The 25,312-nt window shown below is 52.7% G+C and overlaps 8 protein-coding genes across 8 annotated transcripts; 4 read left to right on the forward strand and 4 right to left on the reverse strand.

The window, feature by feature from the left end:
• Window positions 1–432: 432 nt before the first annotated feature.
• Window positions 433–6,640, reverse strand: BO97DRAFT_151201 (DNA-binding ATPase). Its single transcript, XM_025690171.1, has 4 exons — window positions 6,484–6,640; window positions 6,407–6,424; window positions 959–6,331; window positions 433–897 (listed from the first exon to the last, which is right to left on the reverse strand). Exons 1-4 carry the CDS (start codon window positions 6,492–6,494, stop codon window positions 603–605), a joined length of 5,697 nt encoding a protein of 1,898 aa, XP_025549100.1. The 5' UTR covers window positions 6,495–6,640; the 3' UTR covers window positions 433–602.
• Window positions 6,641–7,406: 766 nt separating this feature from the next.
• BO97DRAFT_151204 (uncharacterized protein) lies at window positions 7,407–7,979 on the reverse strand. Its single transcript, XM_025690172.1, has one exon. It carries the CDS (start codon window positions 7,829–7,831, stop codon window positions 7,475–7,477), a length of 357 nt encoding a protein of 118 aa, XP_025549101.1. The 5' UTR covers window positions 7,832–7,979; the 3' UTR covers window positions 7,407–7,474.
• A 381-nt stretch (window positions 7,980–8,360) lies between these two features.
• On the reverse strand, window positions 8,361–9,195 carry BO97DRAFT_407269 (uncharacterized protein). The gene is made up of 3 exons (XM_025695607.1): window positions 9,102–9,195; window positions 8,833–8,969; window positions 8,361–8,713 (listed from the first exon to the last, which is right to left on the reverse strand). Exons 1-3 carry the CDS (start codon window positions 9,127–9,129, stop codon window positions 8,567–8,569), a joined length of 312 nt encoding a protein of 103 aa, XP_025549102.1. The 5' UTR covers window positions 9,130–9,195; the 3' UTR covers window positions 8,361–8,566.
• A 185-nt stretch (window positions 9,196–9,380) lies between these two features.
• BO97DRAFT_472055 (secretory pathway Sec39 family protein) lies at window positions 9,381–12,535 on the forward strand. Its single transcript, XM_025700094.1, has 3 exons — window positions 9,381–10,949; window positions 11,001–11,154; window positions 11,211–12,535. Exons 1-3 carry the CDS (start codon window positions 9,413–9,415, stop codon window positions 12,427–12,429), a joined length of 2,910 nt encoding a protein of 969 aa, XP_025549103.1. The 5' UTR covers window positions 9,381–9,412; the 3' UTR covers window positions 12,430–12,535.
• Window positions 12,536–13,657: 1,122 nt separating this feature from the next.
• Window positions 13,658–15,725, reverse strand: BO97DRAFT_151244 (Pkinase-domain-containing protein). Its single transcript, XM_025690173.1, has 4 exons — window positions 14,817–15,725; window positions 14,468–14,759; window positions 14,036–14,405; window positions 13,658–13,983 (listed from the first exon to the last, which is right to left on the reverse strand). Exons 1-4 carry the CDS (start codon window positions 15,531–15,533, stop codon window positions 13,854–13,856), a joined length of 1,509 nt encoding a protein of 502 aa, XP_025549104.1. The 5' UTR covers window positions 15,534–15,725; the 3' UTR covers window positions 13,658–13,853.
• Window positions 15,726–18,572: 2,847 nt separating this feature from the next.
• Window positions 18,573–20,342, forward strand: BO97DRAFT_416425 (uncharacterized protein; the record flags this gene model as incomplete). Its single annotated transcript, XM_025696436.1, has 5 exons — window positions 18,573–18,603; window positions 18,655–18,824; window positions 19,176–19,438; window positions 19,635–19,888; window positions 20,164–20,342. 5 exons carry the CDS (start codon window positions 18,573–18,575, stop codon window positions 20,340–20,342), a joined length of 897 nt encoding a protein of 298 aa, XP_025549105.1.
• A 615-nt stretch (window positions 20,343–20,957) lies between these two features.
• On the forward strand, window positions 20,958–22,156 carry BO97DRAFT_395212 (GPI anchored serine-rich protein; the record flags this gene model as incomplete). The annotated part of the gene is made up of 3 exons (XM_025694017.1): window positions 20,958–21,218; window positions 21,465–21,682; window positions 21,739–22,156. 3 exons carry the CDS (start codon window positions 20,958–20,960, stop codon window positions 21,842–21,844), a joined length of 585 nt encoding a protein of 194 aa, XP_025549106.1. The 3' UTR covers window positions 21,845–22,156.
• Window positions 22,157–24,003: 1,847 nt separating this feature from the next.
• Window positions 24,004–25,227, forward strand: BO97DRAFT_151311 (uncharacterized protein). Its single transcript, XM_025690174.1, has 2 exons — window positions 24,004–24,925; window positions 25,000–25,227. Coding segments are annotated over exons 1-2 (729 nt in total). The 5' UTR covers window positions 24,004–24,197; the 3' UTR covers window positions 25,001–25,227.
• Window positions 25,228–25,312: the final 85 nt, after the last annotated feature.

The following is a 25,312-nucleotide window of genomic DNA, read 5'->3' on the forward strand; positions in this document are numbered from 1 at the left end:
AATTGTTACTCTAGTCAACGAAGCACACGTCAACTACTGCAACTGACCGATCTACTCTAGTAGAGCCGTCTACACGACCAAGTATGACTTCGTATCGAATTCTATTCAAGATCAATAATGATACATACAAATCGATTGGTAACGGCAAGAGGAGAAGCATCAATGTCGTCAAAGGTCACGCAGGCCAGTATAATACATTGACTAGAAGAAGAAGCGAGAAAGAAACGAAAAAAAGAAAAGCTAGCATACACTCCTTTTTGCATATGGCAAAAAAAAAACTTAAAAACCCCTCCGAGTCTATCCCTGGTAAAAGTGTCAAGTCAATTCCGTCGTCTCGTGTCCTTCCGAGTCGGTCGTCAATCAATAAAATAGGTAGGTAGGTAGGTAGGTAGGTAGGTTTTGTTTTGGTGGGAATACACACAATCCCGGGGTCCCATTGCCCCCAATCGATCAATAAACACCGTGTGGAGAAGAAGAAGGAAAAAAGAAAAAGAAAAAAAAAGTATCAACGCCGCCCATGTGCTGTGATTGGGTCTTCTGCTGCTTCAGAATCCCTTTTGTTATAGTGGTGGTGCAATTTGGGCATGTCTGCTCGGTACAGATTATCCCTTCATCGTGGCAAGGAAGGAGTCCAGGTTGTATTCTTCCTGGTATTGCCGGTCGTCCCAGAGCTCGCCCAGATCGTCCAGCCAGCCCTTCTTGCCCTTCTCTTTGACTTCGCCGTCGATGTCCACCATGTCCACCTCGTTGCCGGTTGGTTCGCTGGGTTTCTCGGCGTTCTCCGCCGTCTCGCCCAGGTTGAATAGGTCCAGTAATTGATCCGTGTCCATCGTGTTCAGCCCGGCGTTTTGTTGGTTGACCACCGTCGAGGCCACGTCGATCTTGAAGCGTTGCAGACTAGGTCTCGTGGTTAGCTTTTTTTTCTTACTGGAATTAATAGAATCAAGGGAAAACTCACTTCAAGATCTTCTCCTCCAAAGTACCCCGCGTGATCAACCGGTAGACATTGACAACCTTCTTCTGGCCAATACGGTGGGCACGATCCATGGCCTGGATATCCTTCTGCGGGTTCCAGTCGTGTTCCACGAAGATGACCGTGTCCGCTCCCGTCAGGTTCAGACCCAGACCACCGACACTGGTGGTCAAAAGCAGAACGTCATAGCTCGGGTCGGAGTTGAAGCGATTGACGATGTCCTGACGCTTGGTTGCCTCGACACCACCATCCAGCCGGAGGTACTGGACCGAAGGCAGAAGCTTACGCAGAACCTCACTCTGCACGATATCAAGCATTTCTTTCATCTGACAGAAGATCAGGGCTCGATGCGGGCTCACGTAGCTTGTTCCCGTTCCCAGGTCGCCCTCCGTTGGTGGGTCAACGCCGATACCGCAGTCGAGAAGCAGATCACGCAGGGCGCTGAGCTTCGGGGCGTGCGACACGTCCCGGATGTTGGAGTGCTTGGTGGTCAGGTACTGCTGGACCTCATTGTACTGCTTGTGGCCTTCCTTCACTACCAATGCCGGGGAATTACAGAGACGACGCATGTACTGCAGTGCTTGGAAGATATGCTCCTTGTCGGTCTTCTCGGAACTTCCCAGCTTGTCGGCAAGCTCCTTCTGCTCCTTCTTGGAGAAGTCCTCGAAGAGTTTCTTCTGCAGCTCACTGGGATCACAGTAGTAGTTCTGGATGATCTTCGGCGGCAAGTCATTGAGAACCTCCTCCTTCAAACGACGGAGCAAGAACGGAAGCACCTGCTTGTGCAACGCCTCGATCGCCAGAGCGCCAGCTTCTTGTTCCTTGGAAGACGATTTGCTGAACCGACTGGCCGCAATGGGTTTGGCGAAGCGGTCCAAGAAGACCTTCTCTGTACCCAAGAATCCTGGCATCAAGAAGTCGAACAAGGACCACAATTCCAGTACGTTGTTCTGGATAGGCGTACCGGAAAGGATCAACCGGTGGTTGCTGGCAATTCGCTTGACGGCCATGGTCACCTTAGCCTTAGGGTTCTTGATCAAATGACCCTCGTCCAGCACGCAGTAGTTCCAGCTGATCGGACGCAGAACATCATTGTCATTGCGACAGATATCATACGATGTTACGACAATATCCGCATCTTTCAAACTGTCTTGCAATCTGGCGCGCTCTGCCGGGGGCCCGACATAAGCCACGCAGTTCAGGAACGGGGCGTACTGCTTGACCTCTTGCTGCCAATGACCTGAAAGAGAGGGCGGGCAGACGATCAAAGACGGAAGCTTCCGGACCTCTGGCGCTTGAGTCTTGGCAAACTCATCAGCTCGCAGATGATGATCACTTGCGACAATGCAGATCGTCTGAAGAGTCTTTCCAAGACCCATGTCGTCACAAAGAATACCGTGGAGATTGTACCGGTTAAGAAAAGCAAGCCAATTGACACCTTCTTGTTGGTAAGGTCTGAGCTCCGCTTTGATCGCCACTGGCAATGCAAACTCCTCCACCTTCTTGGAATCCAACATTTGAGCCATGAACTTCCGCTCCCGATCACGGCCCTTGAGCAGTTCCTCAGAGAGTCCAGGCGGGTCAGGAATGCCAGCTTCCAAAGGAACAAGCTTAACAAGCGTTGCAAAAGACGTCGTCGCCAGCAATCTCACGTCGTTATCGGAATCGCTCATCCGGCCGAGCACAGGTACGACCAGGAAGATGACGTATGGAAGAATACGATCCTCCATCACATGAATCAGGTGGTAAATACACTCCACGGCTCCTTGGCGGTGGTGGACGTCCAAGGGGTCGTTGATGGTCGGCAGCACCTTCTCTACCAGCATGGTCATACCCTCCACGGAGATGACACTACAGATAGTTGCAAAGCACTTGGCAGCCGCGTACCGGATAACCGATAGACGGCACTGAAGAGCCTTGATGATAAGAGGCATGAGGCCGACAACCCAGGGGTGAAGACCGCGGTCGAACTTGGGTAGCAAGGCGCGCAATGTGGATAGCCCATCAACGACTTCCTGGCCCAATTCATTGCTAGGGTCAAGGATGTTCTCCGGAAGATCTCCAGTGAGCGTGTCTCTGAGCGGTCGCTCGACCAACGTTGCAAGATTAGGCACTTTCTCCATGAGATCAGGCCCGAACTTGACCGCCAATTGCTCGAGAGCCTCCTTGGCACCCCGGCGCATGATTCGCGCTTCCTTGGCCTCTTGCTCCCACTTGGCTGCATCAGGATGATCGCGCCGGTCCTCCTCTTTGCGTAAGGAGAGGATAGACTTCTCCAGCGAAGCGTTGTGGTGGAATTCTGGCGTCTCAGACGTATCCACACAGCAGTATTTGACCAAGTTTCCAATGACCTTGTCGACCGGGCCGCGTTTGGTGGCCGTGGTGTAGTACTCCACCAAATTTGAAACGGCGGTAGCAGAACGCTGTTGAAGTTCGGCATTCTCCTCCTTCTTGATGCTGTCCATCATGCTCTTGATGATATGACTTGGTTTCTTCGGGATGTCGTGCAGAGCCACCAACGCACCAGCCGCAGCCGCCCGCACCCGCAGATCCCTCTGCTCTCGAACATTTCTTGCTTCCTCGACAGAAGTCTCCGCAGTCGCGCGCGTATCATTTAGGACCTGCAGAGCTGTGATGCGCTGGGCGGGTGCCAGACCTTTCTTCAACCGGTCGAAATCTGGACCAATAACCTTCTCGGCATCGGCAAGTGAGAACGCACTTGGGCCAGCCTCGGCGTCTCCTTGAACAATAACAGCAAGGGTCGGAAGTCTTGAGCTAGGAACATGGGCATGGTCGCGGAAGGCATTAAGCAACGAGTGACACTGGGCGCGGGCAACATGTAGGTAGCACGCGATGTCGCCGTACCACAGCGGACGCTCGCCTTCGATGATCGGACGCAAAGACTCGCAAAGACTCGATGTGTAACTACTGCTGGGGCCCGAAATCCTGGCATACTCCTCGATGATCATCGCAGACGAGAGCTGAGACATAGATGCACTGTGTTTCAGGCCTTCCACGATGGACTGCCACAGACTCGGGAGTGCGCTCTTATCCCAGACAGAAAGAAGTTGACCCAGCGCCTTGGCTGCATATATCTTGGACCGCAACATAGTGTCAGCGCCTACCAAGTCGATATCACCCTGAAGCATGTGTCCGTCCACATTGTGAGCCGACATAGCAGGGGCTTCCTTCTTTTCTACCTTGCGTCCGCGCTTTTTGGGTCCATCAGACGAGGCACTGACTGCACTTGGGGAGGATTTGGCGGGGGCAGAAGCGCTCATTGGGAACGCAATGCCCGATGGCTTAATGAAGAGGGAGGCATTCATGGGAATCGGATACCGAGGGACACCAAACGGAGACATTGTCAGGGTGATCAATGGTTGAATATGACTCAGAAGATCGGCTTCGGCCTTGAACAAGCCGCGCGACTCCAGAGCTCTGAGCAGTTCCGACCACACCTGAAGGGAGAGCTTGAGCACACCCTCGTTGCGCTCCACCAATAAGTTTTGAAAAATCAATCGCAGAGCCTTGCCGTTCACCCACTCATTAGTACCATCGCCCTCGAGTTGCAAGAAGGTAATTAGAGCGCGGAGAACTGCTGAGCGGACGCTGGTGATTGTGTGCCGTAGGAATGGGTAGAGACGGGGGACCAGGTTTCCAAACGAGGACTCGGAATCTATGGAGGCATTCGCTTTCATAGCATCCAAAACCTCACGGAACGTGCATAGCTTGGCCAGAAGATCCATGACCGAGCCGGTACTGGCGCTCAGGTCATCTTGTAGGTTCGACAAACAGTCCCAAACAATTGTCATCAGGCTACCCAGCGTGGTTTGTCGGGAAGCCACGAATTCCTCGGCCATCGGGACTAGGGTTGCGGCGCTGACAGCCCGCACATCGTCATCGTAGTCGCCCAAGCCCTTCATCACAGCCTCCAAGACTCCATCCATGAGCTTGCGGTCCTTCACCAAAATGTCTTTGCGAACCGCAACCAAGTATCGGAGGCCAATCATACCGCCGTGACAGACCTCCCAGATGGAGCGGTCCAGGTTGAGGTCGGTCTGCATTACGATGCGGTACAGGCAATTGTAGACGGCGACCACGGAACGCGACGGGAGCTGGGATAAGAGCGCACCGAGGGTTTGGCCCACAGTCTCTCGAATGGGCGCAACGACATTGTCGGAAATGTAGTCACCAAAGCGGTCAAGCATAAGTACACAAATGAGCCGGCAGGCGAGGTCGTCCAGATATTTGCGGTTGAGGACATTGTTTTCAGCCCTGCTCTTGCCTCGCACACGTCCTGCTCCGGCGCCTTGGACGCGGATCACCTCCCGAAGTGCCATTGCGGCACCGTGGCGCACCTCCCAATTGGGATCGAAAATATCCACCGTGAGGATCTCGCACATAGGATCATACGGCCAGGCATTGCTGGGACCTTCGTCGGTAATCTCAGGTTGGATGTAAGATTTTTCTGGAACGACCGATCCTTTAAACTCCGAAACGATCTTCTGATCATCATCCCCGCCGGCCGACCGTTCGAGATTAAAATAGTCCTGCTTCGAATCACCATTACGCTCCTCGCCGTTTTCCGCCTTGATCGGATGCGGAGTGGCAGAAGGAGTGGTGACGTTATCCGACGGTCTCCGAGCCGACAGATCCACGACTCGGACCTTGTTCGCGCCCATTTTTGCGCTCTGCTTGTTCTTGCGCTTCAGCTGGTTCAATTGCCGCTTACTGAGACCAGCTTCCTCACCATTGGCCGGTTCCATAGGTGATGGAAGCGGGGCTGTCGAGGATAGGTGGTGGATACTATCTCTGTGGTAGGGAACTTCCTCTTTGATTGCAGGTGTTTTCAAGGCGAGATCGCTATCATCAATCAATTCCTCCTCAATGTACTCTCCTGCAAGTCCTAACCGCGATGTCAGGGTTTTCTTCTGATGTTGGAGTCGAGCGGCTGGATCCATGGCGGCCAGTGAATATTCATACTCCTTTCCTGCGCTTCCGAGCAGCCGCTTGCCATATTTCAGAATGGCGGGAAGGTCGAGGGTCTCAAGTTGAAGGAGATCCGCGGAAGCAGCGGACAGACCCTCCTCCGACTTGATCTCGATGTCGGCATCCTCGTCATCCGCCTGTTTGATGTGGTCACCATCTTCTTCGTTGGGGTCGAAGGTGTCTGCGTTGGTGATGATGAGGCCAATAGCTTTGGCAGCGGCTGTCCGGGTGTCCCAGGACTTAGAGCGGAGATAAGGCAGAATGCGACCCAGAAGGTTGAAGAGCTCATCCGGATGCTGCTTCTGCACGTCGGCTAGCTGTTGAGCCGCAGTATTGCGGATGAGCGGCGTGCTGCCTGTCTCAAGTAATCTGTGGGTGTGATTGGTTAGATCGAGGGTTTGAGTGGAGTATGTAAGCATGCAGAGAACCCGGGCGGTAACTCACGTGACAAGGCGGTCGAGTCTAGAACGGTTCGGGTTAGTGGCCGGTACCAGACGGAAGCGGAATGGCAGGAAACTTACCTGGAAGTCATGGCGGGAGAACAAGGCGTAAGAAATGTAGAGGTATATAATATAACACAGCAAAAGAACTGAAAAAAAAAAAAAAAAACTGATATCACAACGAAGGTAGGGGTATCGTGAACGAAGCCGAAGAAAGGGACCAGAATTATGAACAAATTAATGGTAAATCAATCTCCTTTCAGTAACACACCCCCTTCCGGAAATTAAGTTAAAGCAAGAGAACGACGGAATGGAGGGAGGGAGAGGGATGTAAAGTAAACACGACGGTTACACCCACGTCACAGCCATCGAGTCAACGTCGAGTATGCGTCCAAGGGCAGAGGAAGGTCGGGAAAATAGAAAAAGAAAAAGAAAAGAAAAAAAAACCCGGTATCCAGACACACTGGACCAGCTCAATCCTGTCAGATCAAAGGTGCTCGGGGCAGAAGTGGAGATCCGGTCCCAATCGAGGCACGGTTGTCACCAGATGAAAGTAAAATGACCGTAGCCGAGCAGAAGGACGATAGTGGATAGTCACTGCCGGTGATCATTAAGGAATCCAAAATGGGAAGGGAAGCCTCGAGGTAATAAATTTAAAAAAAGAAATCAGGGACCGGACGATAACGGAGAATGTAATGGAGAAGATGAAGATGTGTTGATGTTGTAGTGTAAAGTAAGTAAGTGAGTTAGTAAGTAAGGACGGGCCTGTACCGGAGCTGGGGCTGCACAGGAGCATCAACAAGAGCTGTTCGGGCTGCCCTCGAGGTCAGCAGCCTGTTTATATCATTGGGGGCATCTTTGCCTGGGCGCGCCTACCAATACTTGGGCCCTGGACACTAGCCTGCTTGCGGATTAGTGCCCCCCACTACCGTAAAGGTTTTCGTCTACAGGATCACGTGAGTGTCTCTCCCTGCGCGAAAAAAGCAAGAGAAAAAAAAGACTAGGGGAAAAAAAGGATTAGAGCAGTAGTGAATCTAGTCATCTTCAGATGATGTCTTCAGCTAAATTCTGATTATTCCGACAATATCACCACCGCAGTCTCCTCATGGATCACCCAGACAGCGTATACACCTAAAGTAGCCAGGCAACCATCCGTCTCGACGAATACGGCAATGACGCCGCGATCAGGACCGGCCCTGCGTGTTGCATTCAATAATCCATCAACCTCCCCGAGATGGAGAAGTACCCTATAGTTATATGTAGGGAATCTGTAAATTGGAAATGACTTGCGTTCCCAGTGAGACCGCCATGTGAGCTTGTTTCGATCGCTCCCAATAGCGTGCCAAGGAATGCCAGATGGCCTCATGCTTCCGCCACGGATTCTTCGTTGCAAGTCCTTGGCCTTCATCTCCCTCGAATCCCTTGTCATCCATCCGGCTGCGGCTACTCTGCTGACGACAGCTGCGAGTTGTTAGACTAGCCTACCAGGTGAAGTCTCGAGATGACAGTCTCTGATTCTCGGATGACGTGGAATCGGCTGGAGCCAATCAGGTCGCGGATATTGGTGCTTTAAAATCCCGTGGACCGAGCGCGCTGTGATATAAATATATAGTTCTGCCATCAGATCAACGGTCACTTCCAGTAGGCCCATCTTTGACTCAATTGAGGTATTCTCTTATTACTTTATCACGTTGACTCTGACCGAATTCCGTAGAAGTGCTCTTTATGATTTGTTTACATGATAAAGTTCTGGCCTTTGTCTTGTTCTTTCTTTGTCTGATCGTCAGTCGCAACTATACCATGGGCCCAAATAGATCTACCTCTGCAGCACACATAGCGTTATTGCGAACTAGGCCAATAGCTACCAGTGATTTCCCCTATGAGCTGGTTACTATGTGCATGCGCATCATTGATTGCCAGAATTGCAGTGCAGTTATCGTCGTGCCGGCAGCATGATTGTCGCTACAAGCTTCCAGTCCCGATAAACACAACCTGCGGCGGTACACCACCCCCACTCCCAAGCTAATAGAAGAAATTTGTCCATTTTATACATCGAAGGACCTCGCAATGATAAACAGACAAAGATATAAGAGAACCAGCATAATCTCGGTAGCAATGAAACAATCAACATGGAACCACACTCCCTAAATGCGCACAACACTCATCATGCCTTGGACAAAATCGCCGCTGACTCTTCGTCTTTCCCTAGCAGTCCCAGACTGCGAATCTGTTCGGCCCGGGGCGCGTTCTCGCGGGGGTGGGCGGCCTCAGCCTTGCGGTAGGCGGCCTGCATCTTCATCGTCCGCATGACCTAGATGGTGGAGGGAGATATGTTAGTCAGAGCACGAACTCACGTCTCCCAAGTCCCGGAACATGTTTGCCCTCAGGAGACCGACACACAGAGGTCGCAATGGATCCAGAACAGCGTACCTCTTTCTTGTGGTGCAGGCATTCGTGGTAATCCTCCAAGGCGGGCAGGCACTTCTTCTTGCCGGCCTCACCCTCAGCCGAGTTGACTACGTAGCAACCCAGAACCTCTTGCCAGAAGTTGTAGCAGCGGGAAGCACCTGCGAGAGAGATAATCAAGGTCAGCCGGCAACGTCCGCGGCGGCGAAGGCATCAAAGCGGGAAGCAGGGCCCGGGGAAGCCACCCGCAATGGCAACCAATTACCCAGACCCAAGCAGAAAAAGTCACGTACCGCCGTTGTTACCGAAGCCGGAAGCCATTGTGAGATAGAAGTGGGGGAAACAAGAGACTGAAAGGGCGGAGGCGTCGAGGGAGGGAGGGAGGGGGGGTGGAATTGCTGGAGCGGAGAGGCTCAGAGTGAGAGCAGATGCGATTGAGGTTCTTCTTCCACCGCCCGCGATTCATTGGCTGATTTCTGCTTTCCGCCCCGGGAGTTGGTCCGTGCACGGCCTTGACGTCTTTCGTGCCTCGCGAACACATCACCCTCTTTGCACCCAGTTCCTTCGAGATTTCTCGATTTGGCTTGGACTTTCATAATACGCCATGGCCGCTTCTTCCAGGCTCTCGGGTGCTCATGCGATTCTTTTAGCCATTCATTTCTGTGTCAGCGGGGATGTCTCCCGCTTACCGCAGTTGCAAGCTCAATACCCTCGCTGGCTGCCAACCGAGCGCCTCTTGCGCATCATATTAACCTTCCTCCCCGAGAGTTGCCAACCTCAAACCTACACGCCCGTTGTGGAGGCTTTGGTCGACGGCGGGAACACTACATCTGATGCTGCTGAAATTGATATATCGGCTGTTCAGAATCTGACCGAGACCGTCGCAAGGAAACGAGTACGCAAGGTCCGTTTACTGCCTTTGAGGCATCCCGACGACAAGGACACCGACGACTCCACCGACCTTCTGACTCAATTCCTCATCCACCGCGCGCATCGCATTGACTCCGAAACCGCCCTTCAACCCCTTATCCTCGATCTACTCGTGCCGTTCTACCCTCGCGCCCCTATTCTCCGCACTTGGTTGATCTCGAGTCTACTACCGTTGCTGCGGTTGAACTATGAATACTACCCCAGCCAGGACGAGACATTTTCTCTGGATATCCTCGAGTCGATGGACAACAGCATTGCCATTAATGTTTTGCTTTCGATGACCGGCAGTACAAAGAGCAGCATGGATTTGGTACAGAACCTCCGCGGGCTGGTGGGCGCTTGGATGTACGGCAGCAACAGGACCAAGCGGCGGAGACTCAACGAAGCCGCGCAACAGAATACTCTTTCATTGCCCCAGGACGATGTAAAACCGAAGACGAATGCTGGGGTGGGATGGCAGCAGGTCAACGAGTGGCTACTGGCGCGCAGTCTGGTAGACCATGAGAGCGCGGTCAACGCATTCACAAATTGGGATGGACCGGAGGATGTTGACTTGGGAGGCTATGCTGAGGAGGACCCGAATCTATCAAGTGACGAGCTGAAAGATTTGCGGATGCGGTATGGGCAGACAGGGTTGGCCGTTGTCTATGCAAATGCCGGTGTCAGCGAGGAGGCCTTAGAAGGGTCGATCAAAGTTCTTGCGCGGATTGCCAGTTTCCTGGACATGGAACAGCATCTATCTCTGAAGACCGATGATGCAGCACTCCCTTCGGTGATGTTTGACTCGGAGCAGATCTCGTCAACCTCGAGAGTTTCGCTCATGCAGAATGCACTTTTGACAACTTCGAACCCGCTCACTCGCCCTTCCGCCTCCTCAATCTCGTTCCTTAGCGCCGTTTGCGTCTCCCTTCAAGTGTTGAATGAGTTAGGCCATCCGATGCCATGTCGGACGGTCGCAAACATTTGTCTACACAGCAATGTGGACACGCAATTGCTCGAAATGCGCAGTGTAGTTCAATCTGTGGTCAAACAGAGCAAGCCGGGCCGAGACTGGAGCAAGGTCCGCCAGCAACTACTCTGGCTGCGCGATTGGGAGGCAGAACACACGCCCCGGCGGGCTACAAGCCACCCTGGATATCATGGTATCTTTTGGAGAGTCGACCGGGAGGTTGTGGAAGCGGAGGTTTTAAAAGCGTTGCTTGAAGTCAGAGGTGAGCAGCTCTCTTTACCCGTCACATCGGCAATCCGACTAACATACATAGAATACAACCTCGCTGTTAATACCTATCTCAGCTCCGACGCCACTCTGACACCGTCGAAGGTTGAAGAGGCTGTCAAGGAGACCATCTATACAGCGTACGATAACGCAAGCAACGGCAATCGAACGCGGGGCGGAATGAAGAGAGCATACGAGATGTAAGTTACCGCGCTTTCCACGTATCACAACCGAATAACATTAACGTCGCCCCCAGTCTTCAAGCCTTCCAGCCGCACTTTTCAGATTCACTTGCCCTCAAGCAGATCAACGCCCTCATCTCAGCCACCCACTCGCTGTCCTTCTACTCCCTCACCCTGCAGCACGGCGTCCCCTTCCAACCCGTCAGCATCCGTGTACACTCCGACCCTCTCTCTCTCATTGAGAAAGTACTCGAACAGAATCCCAAGAGCTACACGAAAGTCGACGATCTTCTGGCTATAGGCCGCAACCTCGTCGCGGCCGGCTTCTCCCCCCGGCTCTCCGACCACCATGAACATTCCAGCTCAGCCCCTCTCTCCGGACAGGACGCCGCCCTCACAGCCGAACGCCGCATCATGTCCTTAGCGATCAACTCCGCTCTCACCTCTCACGACTTCGCAACAGCCTACTCCTACATCCTCACGCGGCTCACACCCACTTCGTCCCCCTCTACATCCGAGACGACCCTCACAGACGACATCACCTGGCGCACGGTCTATGCCGCCGGACGGTATCGCGCACCCCCACCCGCCACCTCCACCCCGCCCACCACGCAATCCCAAATCACCCACCTCACCCAAAGAATGGAGCTCCTCTCCCTGGCCCTCATTCTCGTCCCCTCCGATCACCCGGACCCGCTCCCTGAAATCCTAGGCGCCTGGCGCCGCTGCGACGAGGAACTCAGCAGCCTCCGCACGCAGGAATCCCTCGAAGAAGACATCTGGGACACCAAAGGCGACCTCACCTCGTCGCTGACCATGCACACTCTCCCCGGCGGCTTCGGACCTCCCGACCACTCAGAGCAAGACGCCCTGGAAACCCGACAGCACCAGGCCCGCCGCGCCCGCGCGCACGCCTCGCACCACCACCGCCTCAACCACGAAGAAGCCCCAATGGGTCTCTTCGAGGTCGCGCGCGGCGCCGCCCTAGCCCTGCAGAAGAACGCCTTCCCCCTTCGATCAGCATCATCAGCCAGCAAGACCGCCTCCGCAACCTCCTCCTTCTCTAAACTCCACCCCACCAATGAATTCACACCTTCCTCCACAGCAGCAGCAGCAGCAGCGAACTCCTCCCACACGCGCACCGACTCCGTCATCTCCTCCGAGAACTACGAGCCTGGCTCCGGCTCCGGCGACCGCGTCCGCAAGCGCGACGTCGTCAGCAACATGGTGACGGACGGGTTGGTCAGCGGGCTGGGCTGGGTTCTCGGCGCGCAGCCTGTGAATCGGGGCTAATCATCGCCCGAGCTGTCTTTTGCATATTGACATGTTGACATGATGGCGGGCGGGTGTGGGGGTGTGTGTTTGTGTGTGTGCTGGTGATAGGACGAATGGAGTCCGGGATGGACGGGAGTCTTAATGAAGATGACTTGATTTGCATTGATTTGTTAGCGCTTGTAGCAGACATGAGTATAATATCCTCTTTTTTTTTTTTTTCTCTTCGTTGTATGTAGCTTTCTTCTTCTTCATGAATAATAAATATTCAGTTGTACTATATAAAACCCCAAGCAGTCCCGGAGGATGTGCATGGGTTGACATAATATCAGGATGGAAGTGCGATTGTTTTCGTCGGGTGACTACGTGTTTCGTACGGGTTTACCCTTTATATAAGGATGGCCCGGGAGAGGAAGAGGTCCTAGTCTAGTCTGTAAAGGACTCGATAGTCACCGCATCGCAGACTGGAGCCGACCCTGCGAATATAAAAACATCCATAGCAGCACTAACACGCAACTAGGACGATAAACCCATACCACCAAATAAGACACAGCGGTCTCGTCAAGTCTAAATCGATTCAACTCCGCTCTACAGCAACCCTAAACTGAATTCTCTCCAATACCTATCAAGCGCTGAGCCCAAAACGGAGAACTACGGTGTCAGGGAAGATAGTAAGTGCGATGAAATGAGTTCTCAACTCAAGAATATAGACGCCAATCAATATCCACAATATGCGGACCCGGTCCCTCAAGAAGACTCAAAAGCAACACACAAGGTAACAAAAAAAAAAAAAGAAAATTGCACATATGTATGTGGTATGCCTTCGGACTTCTTCTGTGAATGTATGTATGAATGTATGTATGTATGGATGGATTCGCTCACGTGCAAGAACGTAGACCGGGAAAAATCTCAGAATGATAGGACACGCAGAGAAACAATAAAATCGAAGACAAGGGCCAGCACCGCTGGCGGTTGGGCAAAAACAAAAATTGCCCTTTTTGTGGAAGCAGAAGAAAACAACGTCGAGTTGCTGGATGAATGCGAATGCGAATGAGGATCGCTGATCAATGGGAACTGAAACCGAAAACAAAAATTCGGGTGGCCTTCTCGCTGGCTGGACCAGCGGGGGTGGAAGGGATTCGTATTAAGGAAAGGCGTGATCATGTCAGGCGATGATAACAATAATCAATGGGCGCAGAAACAATCCCAACTCCATGGTCCCAGGAAGGATAGACAGTGCACGGATGAAATCAAAAATGAGCGTCGTCATGATCACAGATTCGTATGCCGTTGACATCCTGGTCAACCAAGGGCCAGCCACTTGTAAGCATCAAGAGGAAAGACCGTAATATGCGATCGTATTAGAAGAGGTAGCAGAATCAGTCCAATGGGAGGTGAGGGGGGCTCGAATGGGCGCCCGCGGTCCAGATGCTGTGCAGGCCAGTCTATTCCTTCCAATCCCACACCTGCTTCACAAAGTTGGCCATGTTGACCTTTTTGTTTTTCATGTCCAGCATCCAAGGATGGTCCAGCATCCGCCATGGCGTCGCTCGTCGCGGAGGTTCTTTCTCCAAACTAGGGGGCATTGTCAGTGACGCCTTGACCAGAGAAAAGCACAAATACATACCAGCATTCGATGAAGTACTTGAAGTTGTCCGACCAACGGATGCCGTTGTCCGGCTCGTCCTTCAATTTGGGAATCGGTTGACGGACAATGTAAGTTAGGAGATCAATCAAGCCGGCCCGGGGTTGCATTTCCGTGCCATCCGCAGGGAAGGGGAAGCGATGCTGGGCAACCTCGAGCAAGGTCACGCCCAGAGACCAGACATCCGAAGTGATGGTGTATGATTGTCCAGTGATCCGCTCGGGCGCCATGTAGTAAGAAGTGCCGATAAAGGTGTTCGCATCGCCCTTGGTGCCGAACTCTCCACTTACACCGAAATCGCAAAGCTTGACCTGACCGTTCCGACAAAGGAGAATGTTGGATGGTTTGATGTCTGCATATCCCGAATTAGACAGGTCCGATCGCGAATGCACCAAAAGAACGTTGGGGACCTACCTCGATGGATGATCTTCCGACTGTGGAGATAGGTCAATCCGTTGAGGACGCCTTCGGCGACCTTGCCCAACACCTTTTCTCCTGTCCGGCCTCCCAGCTTCTTCACTTCTTTGTAGATGCTGTCCAAGCTACCGCCTTCGCAGAATTCCATTGCAATCGAGATCGTTCCGGTGGACTTGTCCATGAATGCACCGTAGTAGCGACAGATGTGTTCCGAGGCACAGTCTTTGTTGAAGTTGAGTTCCCGAACAATCTGTTTCTTGACGTCGGGGTTGGGATCGGTGGTGATGATCTAGGAGAGCCCTTTAGTATCCGCCCAAGCCCGGCATATCCCACCCACAACACTAACCTTAAGAGCGAAGACGGTCTTTCCCTCTCTGAGCTTGCAACGAGTCACAGCACCTCCCGCTCCTTCACCCAGACTACCCAACTCCACGATCTTTTTCTGTTCACTGGCTGCAAGCCAGCCCTCATCATCCAGGTCATCCACGTCGAGGGGCCTGCCCTTCTCCAAGCTCAGCTTATCCAAATCAGGAATCAGGCTGTTGACGCTACTGTCCCGTTCCATTGACACCCCTCCTTCCCGGTCGGAATACACAGAGCTGATCGCGGATGATGGGTCCGGTGTGCTGCCGTGCGGTTGTCGGAGCCCCATAGCGAACGACAAGGCGGAATAGTTCGAGGAAGATGCGGAGGCCGGTCCACTGGCCTTGCCATCGAGATAGGTGAAGCTGCCCGTTCGGGAGTGTCCATTCGGTTCGTTCAGGCCGGTGGTCGCCAAGGGTGGAGGAGCCGGTCGGGCCTTGACCTGAGGGATTGGTTGACTGCTACCCATGGGAGTAGCGAGGCGCAGTTGAGGAGGTGCTGGGCGAGCGGCCGGACGCTGCAGCTGAGGAACCTCGGTCGGAGGGGGCGCTACAGTGGTCGGAACTCCGTTTCCTGTGACGGGACGAGCGTTGGGCGAGGGAGGAATTCCCAGGGTGAGTTTGGGGGGACGAGGACTGCTGCCATTGTTGCGATTACCCGGCACGGGCGGTTTGAGGAGGGGAACCGGCGAGGACGACATTGCGAGATTGTTTTGCCTCTCACCAGGCAAAAACAACTCGTTGGGGTCAGCCAAGGTAGCCAGATCGGCGGTCTTTGAGTTGGACACTTTGAAAGAGTGTAAGGGAAGAACTGGGGAAAAAAAGGGGAGAAAGGGTAAAAGAAGCAAGCTGAGATGGTTTGAAAAGAGGAGAAAGAGGAGAAGGTGGTAGTAGTTGCTGTAATAGTGGTGGTGGTGAGGTGGTCGGAACAAAGAGGGCCGTGGGGTTAACCAGGCAGGCGGCGGCTGACAAGAGGGGTTGTTTGACAGTGGCCTCTGAGAGAATTGAGGAGAGAATGATCTATCGGATAGCAAGACCGTCGGGTAAATAGTACTGCAGTCAAAGTCGCAATATTAACCAAGCGAATGAGGGAAACTAGGCCACATAGGAGTGGTCAAAAGATTGGGAGGAGTTGTAAGAAAATAGAGAAGAGAGAGAAAGAGGGGAGGAAGAGACAAGAAAAGCGACTGGGGCTGGATTTTGTCAGTTGGCAGGTTGAACCTGTTGAAACCTCCACACCACTCACTAAGTCAGTAAGTAAGCAAGCAAGCAAGCAAAGCAAAGCAATGCACAAGTAAGATAATTTAGATTTTTAGTTTCAATAGTCAAGACAGCTAGACTGGCAGCTGGGATTAAATACTACCACTACTATGATCACATCACATCCCACGCATACCCAATGGCAATCACCCCGTCAGATCGAATGGCGGCCCTGGAGAGAGTCCGACCTGGTGGAACCGGACTGTTTCAAAAAGCGCTGGAGATTGCTACTATTCTTGACAGCTCAGTGTCCACTCGGCGATCTTTTTATATACTTCCAAGGAGCAATGGTTTACATTTTAGATAGACAGTTCATCTATCTCATGTTTGTGGTGGATATGGACGACTTCCATTATTATCTTTCTGGTTCAATTGTTCATTCAGGTCTATCGGATCTCCTTGCAATACTGCTTCCACTTTATTGTCAACAGTCCATTGTCCGACGGATGCCTCGTTTGTCGGGCATCTATAGGCATCCATGAAAACTCTTCAATTGTGGAAAGCAAAAGTTCCAAACTCATTTTTTAGCTCGCCATCCAATGGCTCCATTTTCCATAAAGAACATCTAGTGGAAGCGAGGGTTATGTCCTCAACACAATAATTATCTACACAACTTGGCCTGCCCTGTTCCTGGCAGGCTTTGGAAGCTCCATCCATCCGATCCGGTACTCTCATCCGGGACTCCACCCTTCAATCTACACCGGCAACCAGTGCTTGTTCGTGCTTGTTCCCTCATCGAACTTCTCATCTCCCTCGTCCCAGTCATCGTCATTCGTGCCAAGAAATCTCTCTTCCTGGAGCTGAGGACAGGGCCTGTAATCTTGCTCTCCACCACCCTGATCTATGCCTGGAATGACTGGTTCGGACCGGGGCGGTTCTCGTAGCCATTCGTAGTGCCAATCATACAAGATCAGCTTCGACCTCAGCTCAAGATGAGGTTTGAAGATGACACGTGCCATGTTCAGCCTTGTGGAAAGACACACAGACACCGCAACAGCCCTCCGATCCAGACCTGACATCATCCACTCTGCTAGTGACGCTTGCTCGCTCCCTTTCACGGGTTTCACCAGAGGTCTTTATTTTTAACCCCTCGATCTCCGAAGCCACCAGCATAACTTATCGGTACTCGGTAGCAGCCACAAACGCTCCAGACCCACTTTTGTGCCGGTTTAAAATAGCATCAGCCATCATTGCACCGCCATAGACTAAGGACGGGGCCAACTGCGTATGACGACGGGGATAATGTTATTGTTGTTGACATGACAGGGACTGGCAAAAGCTGACCAATCTCAGGTAGCGAGTGGAAAGCCACAACCACTGATCTGATGGAGAAGGGTCCCTTTTCCATCAATGCGTACATGAACGATTCCACACCTGTGGCTTCGACCCAACTATGCCACTGGCACCGAAACTCTGAGGCAATCCTCAACCTACTAGTGTAGCCCTACGAACAACAGCGCCAACCGGCAAGGCTTGTTCCCAGTCATGCAGCGGTCATGCATGACTTCGTTTCTGGTCATTGTCGTAGAAAACATCAATTTTTAGACAAATCACCTACGTAGGCCACGATCACTGAGTTCTCGCAGAGATTTTGCAGCAGACGCGCGGCGTTGCCGATCCTCGCTTGAAGGAGCTCTTTCCCCCACACGAATCTCAAGACATTTTGCTCAACCAGCGTCAGTGAGTCCAGCCATCTCCTCATGATCGTCGAGCAGACTCCGACAGTATGACTACATGTCTTTTTCAACTACGAGCACAGCGGACGGTTACCTCACCGGATCCTAGGATAGGCCAATGCTTCCAACTCCACTGCAGCTACCTTAAAAAACCATCAACTAGAAACCCGGGGTAAAGAACAAGTTCCTTGCCGGTGCCCCCGAAGTTGAGCATCACAGTCGAATGATTGCCAGTTCGCCCCTTGTTGATCGGTGGAGCAAACTTCGACCAGCGCCGGCACTTGAACACCTTTGACTTCGGGTGCTACTGTATGAACAACCCGCCAACAATCAGTTTCTTGGTACCATCTTTTCTCGCAGGGCATGCGTACAACTTATACTAGCCAGGATCGTCTCCTTTTCTGTGATCTTCCCTTTTCCCCTGTTGGGTTTGCGAGATGAATTCCCCTGACGCTATGTTCGCTGCATATCATGTTGATTTTGGTACTACTGGTTAACCAATTGTCCGCTGTCCACTACTTTCAAGTGAGACTTTTCAAGTGCAAAATGCCACTATTGATTGCCAACCAGGAAACCCTCTCACATCCGAGTTGGCACCCTTTCTTGGCCCCTTTTTGTTCAAACTATCTCACGGTCTATCGCACTGGCTCCCCCCTAAAAAAAGAAATCGTGCCGCAACGGATCAGTGTTGGGGGTGAAAACCTCGGAGATGATCATCCAATGTTGCAATGACCGCCCGTCCGAGCTTTTAATAGCAAAGAAAGAGGGTTCCAATAGTCGTCCGTTCATGATAGTTGGATTATAATGGCGGAAGAATTGTTGCTACCGGCGACTAGTGTGTTGGTGAGGTCTATTTTCTCACCTGCCTCATGCAAACAGTCTCCAGGTCCAGCCATGCATGTTCTGAAATCCCACCCCATGCTTAGCCGCAAAGCATGCGAGCGATCGTTGCATCTGGGCGGCTACCATCTGCAGGCGCATCTCCGAACTCTTCGCCTGTGCCCAATCAGATCGGGGTTCTCGATTGCGCCATCAACTCGCTTGCATGCATTTGCTGTAGGTGTTGGGGTTTCTAGCACACCACCGCATTGAAACTTCTTCTGCTCTGCCGTGTTGCCCAAACCACGCACATCTCAATGCGCAATCTCAGCGCGCACGATGTCTGCTAACGCCTCGACGGTTCAATGGAGAGAAAGTCAAAAAGACAACCAGGACGTGGTGGTCTTCCCCCTCAAACCACGAAGCTAGCCAGAAACCGCTTAGCGACTATTAGGATTAGATTAAGCAATCAATAGAAGCGACCGTGGCGCCAGGCGCGACTCTGGACTTGTGGAATGAAATGAGTTCAGTGGGCGCCAGTGCGAACTGGATCAAATGTGGTGAAATGAGATTTCTACTGTCGGACAGGTAGAAGAGCCCAGGGAGACTGGGCGCAGAAATCTCGTCGGCCACATGGAGAAATGGTTCTTCTCGCACTACGTCAGGAATATGAAGAAGCATGCGCGGGAGATAGATAGAGTGCACCAAGCTCCAGGTCTCAAACAAGCAGGGATTTCACGAGGAGACGGCAGGCTTAACCCTCGCCCAGCCCGTTGCTTTGCAGCTCCCGAGAAAGCACCAAGCGTGATGGGCAAGACCAGCGCACAAATGATCAACCCAGGTCGGCAAAAGTCAGTTGGGCCGCCAATTGTTGACTAGTTATCATGGATCATGGATTTGTTTACACCCTACCCTAAGGAGAAATCACGTCCGAGCAAAAATAGGATACTAGACTATTCCTCCATGATTTGTTTCTGTTTCTCGACCCATTTTGACTTGACTCGGCGGAATCCTAGATTACTAACCAGTATCTACCTTTCTATTCAGGTTCCTTTCCTACTGCACCTATTTCACCAACAAGCCTTTTCCCCGAAGCACCAGGTCAAACCTCGCAGCGAGACAGGGGCAAAGAGCCGATCCACCGAGCTGGCCAGTGGGAATCCAGTCCTGGGCGGCAAAGCGGGGAAGCGAGCCACAGCGGGATGACAGCCAAGCCGGTGAATGGTCGGTGGCGCCAGGGACAGTTTGGTCGTGGCTCCACTTTAACTTTGAAGGCGCGCTGGTTGGCCTCGAAGGACAAGGTGAAACATAGACTAAGCCGGCCTCCAACGTTCTGTGGCTCATTAATGGAGTGGTTGACCCCTGAATCTCATCATGCCTCGAGCCTGGAAGTTCTTCTGTGACAGCCGATTTCTTGGTGTCTCGCCAGTCGCAGAACATGCATGCGCCGTCGCTCTTCAGCTCGCCCGGTGTACTGTACTGTACATCGCATGATTCAAGGATTTGTGCACAGAGTCTGTCTGCCATTGTAGCGATAGTCGTACAAACAAAGGGCACCTGCCTACTACATATGCAGGTACCACTTGGCACGACTTTCTGCTGAAATTCTACCCTATAGCTGGGAATGCTATCATACTTCGACCCCGAACCGAGTCGAGGCTAAAACCCGCCCACCTCACTGCACAACCCAAGAACCCCCAAGCGCAGAAGATCGAACCAAAACGGGAAACCGACAAGGTCGAAAGAAGCAACTGAACAACCGATCAGAAATTCAGACCAGCGCGCGCTTGGACCGAACCTGGGCACAGGGACTAACCGTGGAACTAGTCTGGCTGATTGTCCTGATTGCCCAACCACCATCGCTGACGGCGTTTCCCACGAGGGCCAAAAAAAGATGAGGGCGGACCCATCCTCGACCCCTAGACTCAGTAGACTGCCTATGAGGTTTCGAGTCGACTACCGACCGCTACACTGCTAGTCGTCTGCTACACCGCGCGCGCGCCCCAATATCAGACACCCATGAGTAAGACTAAGACACAACTTGGTGCTCTCCACTCGCGGGCCTGCAGCCCGCTCTCCCCTTTTTGGCCCTGAGACGATCTCCAGGTTAATCTCCCAGATGATACAAAGGCTGCTACTCCCCCCTCCTCCGACTCCAGTTCTTTCTGATTCTTTTTCTGTTTCCCTTTCCTCAGATTCAACTGCTTGAAGCAATCCAATCCTCTTGACTTCGGTCTGCCACTCTTTTAAACCACAGTCCAACTGTTTACACTCTCTTTACCAACCAGCCCCCACCCCCCCACCAAACAAAACACTCCCAAATCAATCAACCTTGACGGTTTAGATTTATCACCACACACCATATTCAAGATGCGTTTCTCCGTTGCCACCGTTGCTCTCTTCGCCAGCCTTGTCGCTGCCATCCCCCAGGATGTCGAGACCGTCTACGCCACTGAGGATGTGACCGTCATCTCTTGCGCTCCCACCGTCACCAACTGCCCGGGACGTGTCCACTCCACCTCGACCCCCGAGGCTGTCGCTGCTACCACCACTGAGGGCGTCTCTCCCGTTGCTACCACCACCTCCGTTCCCGAGGTTCCTGCTTCCTCCGCCACCGAGAAGCACACTGCTGTTCCCGAGAAGCCCACTGCTGTTCCCGAGAAGCCCACTTCTGTTCCCGAGAAGCCCACCTCTGTTCCCGAGAAGCCCACTTCCTCTGTTCCCGAGGGTGCCTCTTCTCAGGGTACCACCTCCGTTCCTCAGGCTCCTGCTGGCAGCTCCCCCGCTGGTGGCTCTCCTGCTGGTGGTTCCCCCGCTACCGGTGCCGGTTCCGCTCCCTCGGCTCCCGCTGTTGTCCCCTCCGGCGCCTCTGCCGAGACTGCCGGTGGTGCTCCCCCCGCCGCTGCCAGCAGCTCCGTCACTGTGATCGCTGTGACCACCTGCATTCCCACCGTCACCTACTCCACCGTCACTCTCGGTGCTGGTGCCACTGGCCTCCCTGGCAAGCCCGGCAGCGGCAAGCCCACCAAGTCCGCTGCTCTGATCCCCAGCGGTGCCGCCGCTGTTGGCAGCGGTTACCCTAGCGGCAGCGCTACGTGAGTATTTCTGATTGATGCATGTTCGATGAAACCCACGCTAATCATGTACACAGCCCCTCTCCCTCCCCTGCTCTCTACACCGGTGCTGCCAGCGCCGTCAACGGCAACTCGTTTGCCTTCGCTGGTGCCGCCGCCGCCGCCGCTCTTTTCCTTGCTTAGATTCCCCTTCTTGTCCATAGTAGCCCCGGGTCCTTCATGAGTCCGGCCCTTGCTACGGGCGGGGAAAAGTAACCAGGACGTGTGTGAATGGATCAAGAGAGTCGGGGTTTGTGCCATAATTAGTGTCGAGGTTTTGCTTTCTGGGAGAGAAATCCGATTCGTTGCTTGAACATTTTTTTTTTCTTGTCTTTGACCTATCTTACTTTCTCTCTACATGCTTCCTGGAACGCCTTGGAGTTCAGTGAAGCCTTTGGTGGCTGGATACGATTAATGTAACCCATGAACGCTTTCACATACCCAAATCGAAGCAGTAATAGATTACTTTACCAATGCTACTTTTTTCTTTTTTTTAAACTTCGTTATTTGATGGATTCTTGACCGCCAATCTCAAAACTGAGACCCCGTCGCAGATTGATTACTTATGCGGAGGCGCCACAAGCCCAGCCAACCAGCCCATGGCGGCAAAACCTGCCACCGATCGTCCAGTCAGCTCGTAGGTAATTCGCTGCGGACTTGACGTGTTCGATTCGTCTGCTCAATCCGCGAAGCAAGGATAGTGTAGGCTGATCGATGGGGCTGAATCTGGGGAGGAGAGACCTCGGAGGGAGAGAAGAAAGTGCAGTTGGGGGCCGCAGCGTTGACGTTTCACAACCAATCCTTCATAAATCGGGGACCGGGTCAGATCCGATGGCGCGGTTTGTTTTGTGACGGGCTCTGCTTGTCCTGCCCTCCACCGAGTCACTGACACCGAGGTGACCGAGAGTTGAGGCTGAAAGAGGTGGTGGGGGGGAGGAGCACTGCCCAATGTCCAGTGAGATGGGCACTCGCTCGTTTCAAATTCTAGTTATTTAGTGGTTTAGTACTAGGTATGTTCCATTCATGATACGTGCTAAAATGACTTCATCTGGTCAATTGTGTCACTGTCAGCCCTATCGCCTTCTCCTGATGAAGAGAAGAGTATTGGGGGTGGTTTCTAGAAGCATTCTAAAGGGGGTCTCTGTCGCCATCCCGAAAAGAAAAATGGTGGGGCCCTTCCATGGTGGCTGTGTTGTTTATTGCTGCTGTTATTGTTGTTGTTATTGTTGTTCCTGTTGTTACTGTTGTTACTTCGCTGCTCCTGCTGCTGACTACAAACTCCGTGTCCGAACTTGCTTGTTGGCCGGTCATGTGTCTCGGCCCGCCTTCTCATACTTCCTTCCTTCCTTCTTTCCCTCCTTCCATTCATTCTCTGACAACCACAAACTCCGACTATTCTTCCTTCTCCGGTCAACCTCGTCTTGTCTTTTCCAACAGGGCCACACGAACAGGGGGCTTTTAATAATCATCCTTCGGTGGGGTGAGAAATCCACCTGGATTTCAATGACCCAGACAGATTGATGTTTTCTGCCGTAATGCAGAGCGGACACAGCTCGGATAACAAAGGAAGTGGCAGTGTTGCGAACCATTGACTTCCCACCAACACGCCAACGCCTGCGGCCATCACGCAGCCTCCACTGCGCAGACCCTTTCAAAGCTCTCCATTCTGAAACATGAGCTCCTTGCCATGGCGTCTGCAGTCCATGGATGTCGCTCCCTGCAGTCAAGCATACTTTCTCGGCGTCCCCGCGTTCTACTTTGGGAATGGTGGTTGCACATCACACAACATCGGGTGCATCCTCCCCAAATCCTACGCTGGTGCGCCCCCCTCTCAAGTGATGGGTCAAGCCCCCCATGAATTCGGATCGGAAGTTATAGGGCAAATTGAAAGTTCCTTCGATAGCGGGGGCAGAAGGCTCCCGATGGATCGGATTCCTGGCTGGTTTCCATACCAAGGCGAACACCAGCCGGGCAACCCGAGTCTCCTCCGCCAACAGATTGAGATCGTTCGATCCTTCCCGGCCTGTTCATGAGCTGTCTGGTCCACCGCTCCCCCTCCCCCCATCGGACCCAGATAGCTTGGATTTGGCGAGCCCACAATGAGGCGCACGTAAGGCTCTCCTCGCGGATTGGTCTTGTTGGCTGTCTAGTCTCATCTGACTTCTTTGTTATGATGTCTGTCAAAGAAAATACGCCATGACCGTGCACACTGGGAGACTTGAGCAGGATGCCCGGCGTCATGTTGCTGGGGACTCCGCCTCGACTTCATGTTTATTAAACGGCAACGAGGCCGTCCTTCGGGACTTTTGTTGTCCAATTTCTCGCATGACTTCTCACTTCGACAATCCTCGTATTTTCTTCCACTTTACTTTTGCCCGATATCAACCTGTACCACCCGAGTGACCACGGTTGTCTCCCTCGTGAATTGGCTATCTCTATTGCTTGTTCTTCGCCTGGCTTCGATTATTGAAATCTACCTCTGCCCCTACTTGGTCAAATGGATCTCTCCTCGCTTGAAGGCCCTCCCATCGCGGATTCTCGTTTCACTGTCTCGCTGGAGAGTTCGAAGGAATACATGACTGTACCACGTATTCACCTCGATACCGGGCTAGCTAGCGCACTTCCTCATCGGCCTGCCTCTGCATGCGACTCTCCCAGGTCAAAGTCGGATTATTGTTCATATGTAATCCCACAGCGGCAAGAATCCAGTCTCTGCCACCACTGTCATGTCAGGATACACTCAGCTGCGAGCCTGAGCACATCGAGTCCTTGTGGAACAAGGCCATCATCATCACCATATTCGACTCTCAACCTGCCTCCTCCACCACCTTCTTCATCGTTTGCTTATTCTCCTTGGGCATCACGGAGTAGGAGCATGACAGACCTCACTCTGCAGCCCACCTACGTCTCCAGCCAATGCCCTCGTGAATCTCCCGCGCAGCATGCCAATCAGCTGGTCTGGGTTGAGTCAGAAGAATTATGGGTCCTCAAGCCTCCGTCGCCTTCATCGTCCGCACCGTACCTTTCCCCTTTGGCTCCTCGGCCGATGCAAAGTGCGACTCGCAGAAGTACACACCCTGCTTCTCCATCAGCCTTTGATGGCTACGCTTCAGACTCGGATTACTCCGACCAACCCCCGCCCTATGAGCACCACATCTACGATCAACCGTTCGTGCCACTTCCAGATCGAGTCAGGGAAGACGGCAGTAGCCGGAGATCTCGCTGGTCAGCTATAGCTCGTCGGAGGGCAAACCGGGCCCTCACAGGCTGAGAAAGACGTCTCACTACTATACTGTCAGATCTCGCGTTGGCTTGAGTGAAAGCCTTGTTGGAGAAGGAAGCTGTGATTTCTTGGTTCTTTTGTCTGTACCTTTCTTGGCTTTGCTCAGTTTGGCTATGTTTGCTGCATCTGAAAGCGATGATACCCAACATGTCTTTTTGGCTCTGTCTTTTTTTATCTATCTCAGCTACTTATATTTTACTTCTAATGACTTGGACTATTTTTGCGATCGTAACACTTCTCACATGTGGCTTACATACTGTTTATTTCAGCGAGATATGCTACTCGATGCTTGTTCACACTCTCCGGTCAACATGCCCGGGTTCCTACGA

Source organism: Aspergillus homomorphus (genome assembly GCF_003184865.1).
Source record: "Aspergillus homomorphus CBS 101889 unplaced genomic scaffold BO97scaffold_33, whole genome shotgun sequence".
NCBI lineage: Eukaryota > Fungi > Ascomycota > Eurotiomycetes > Eurotiales > Aspergillaceae > Aspergillus > Aspergillus homomorphus.

Coding starts and splice junctions, on each gene's coding strand:
- BO97DRAFT_407269 (XM_025695607.1), bottom strand. CDS start 9,129: ATGGCTTCCGGCTTCGGTAACAACGGCG. Junction 8,970..9,101: donor CGGCTTCGGTAACAACGGCG/GTACGTGACTTT, acceptor TCTCTCTCGCAG/GTGCTTCCCGCTGCTACAAC. Junction 8,714..8,832: donor GCCTGCACCACAAGAAAGAG/GTACGCTGTTCT, acceptor TCCACCATCTAG/GTCATGCGGACGATGAAGAT.
- BO97DRAFT_151204 (XM_025690172.1), bottom strand. CDS start 7,831: ATGACAAGGGATTCGAGGGAGATGAAGGCCAAGGACTTGCAACGAAGA.
- BO97DRAFT_151201 (XM_025690171.1), bottom strand. Junction 898..958: donor TTGGAGGAGAAGATCTTGAA/GTGAGTTTTCCC, acceptor CACGAGACCTAG/TCTGCAACGCTTCAAGATCG.
- BO97DRAFT_472055 (XM_025700094.1), top strand. CDS start 9,413: ATGGCCGCTTCTTCCAGGCTCTCGGGTGCTCATGCGATTCTTTTAGCC. Junction 10,950..11,000: donor AGCGTTGCTTGAAGTCAGAG/GTGAGCAGCTCT, acceptor TAACATACATAG/AATACAACCTCGCTGTTAAT. Junction 11,155..11,210: donor ATGAAGAGAGCATACGAGAT/GTAAGTTACCGC, acceptor CGTCGCCCCCAG/TCTTCAAGCCTTCCAGCCGC.
- BO97DRAFT_151244 (XM_025690173.1), bottom strand. CDS start 15,533: ATGTCGTCCTCGCCGGTTCCCCTCCTCAAACCGCCCGTGCCGGGTAAT. Junction 14,406..14,467: donor TCGGAAGATCATCCATCGAG/GTAGGTCCCCAA, acceptor CGGGATATGCAG/ACATCAAACCATCCAACATT. Junction 13,984..14,035: donor AAGTACTTCATCGAATGCTG/GTATGTATTTGT, acceptor AATGCCCCCTAG/TTTGGAGAAAGAACCTCCGC.
- BO97DRAFT_151311 (XM_025690174.1), top strand. CDS start 24,198: ATGGATCTCTCCTCGCTTGAAGGCCCTCCCATCGCGGATTCTCGTTTC.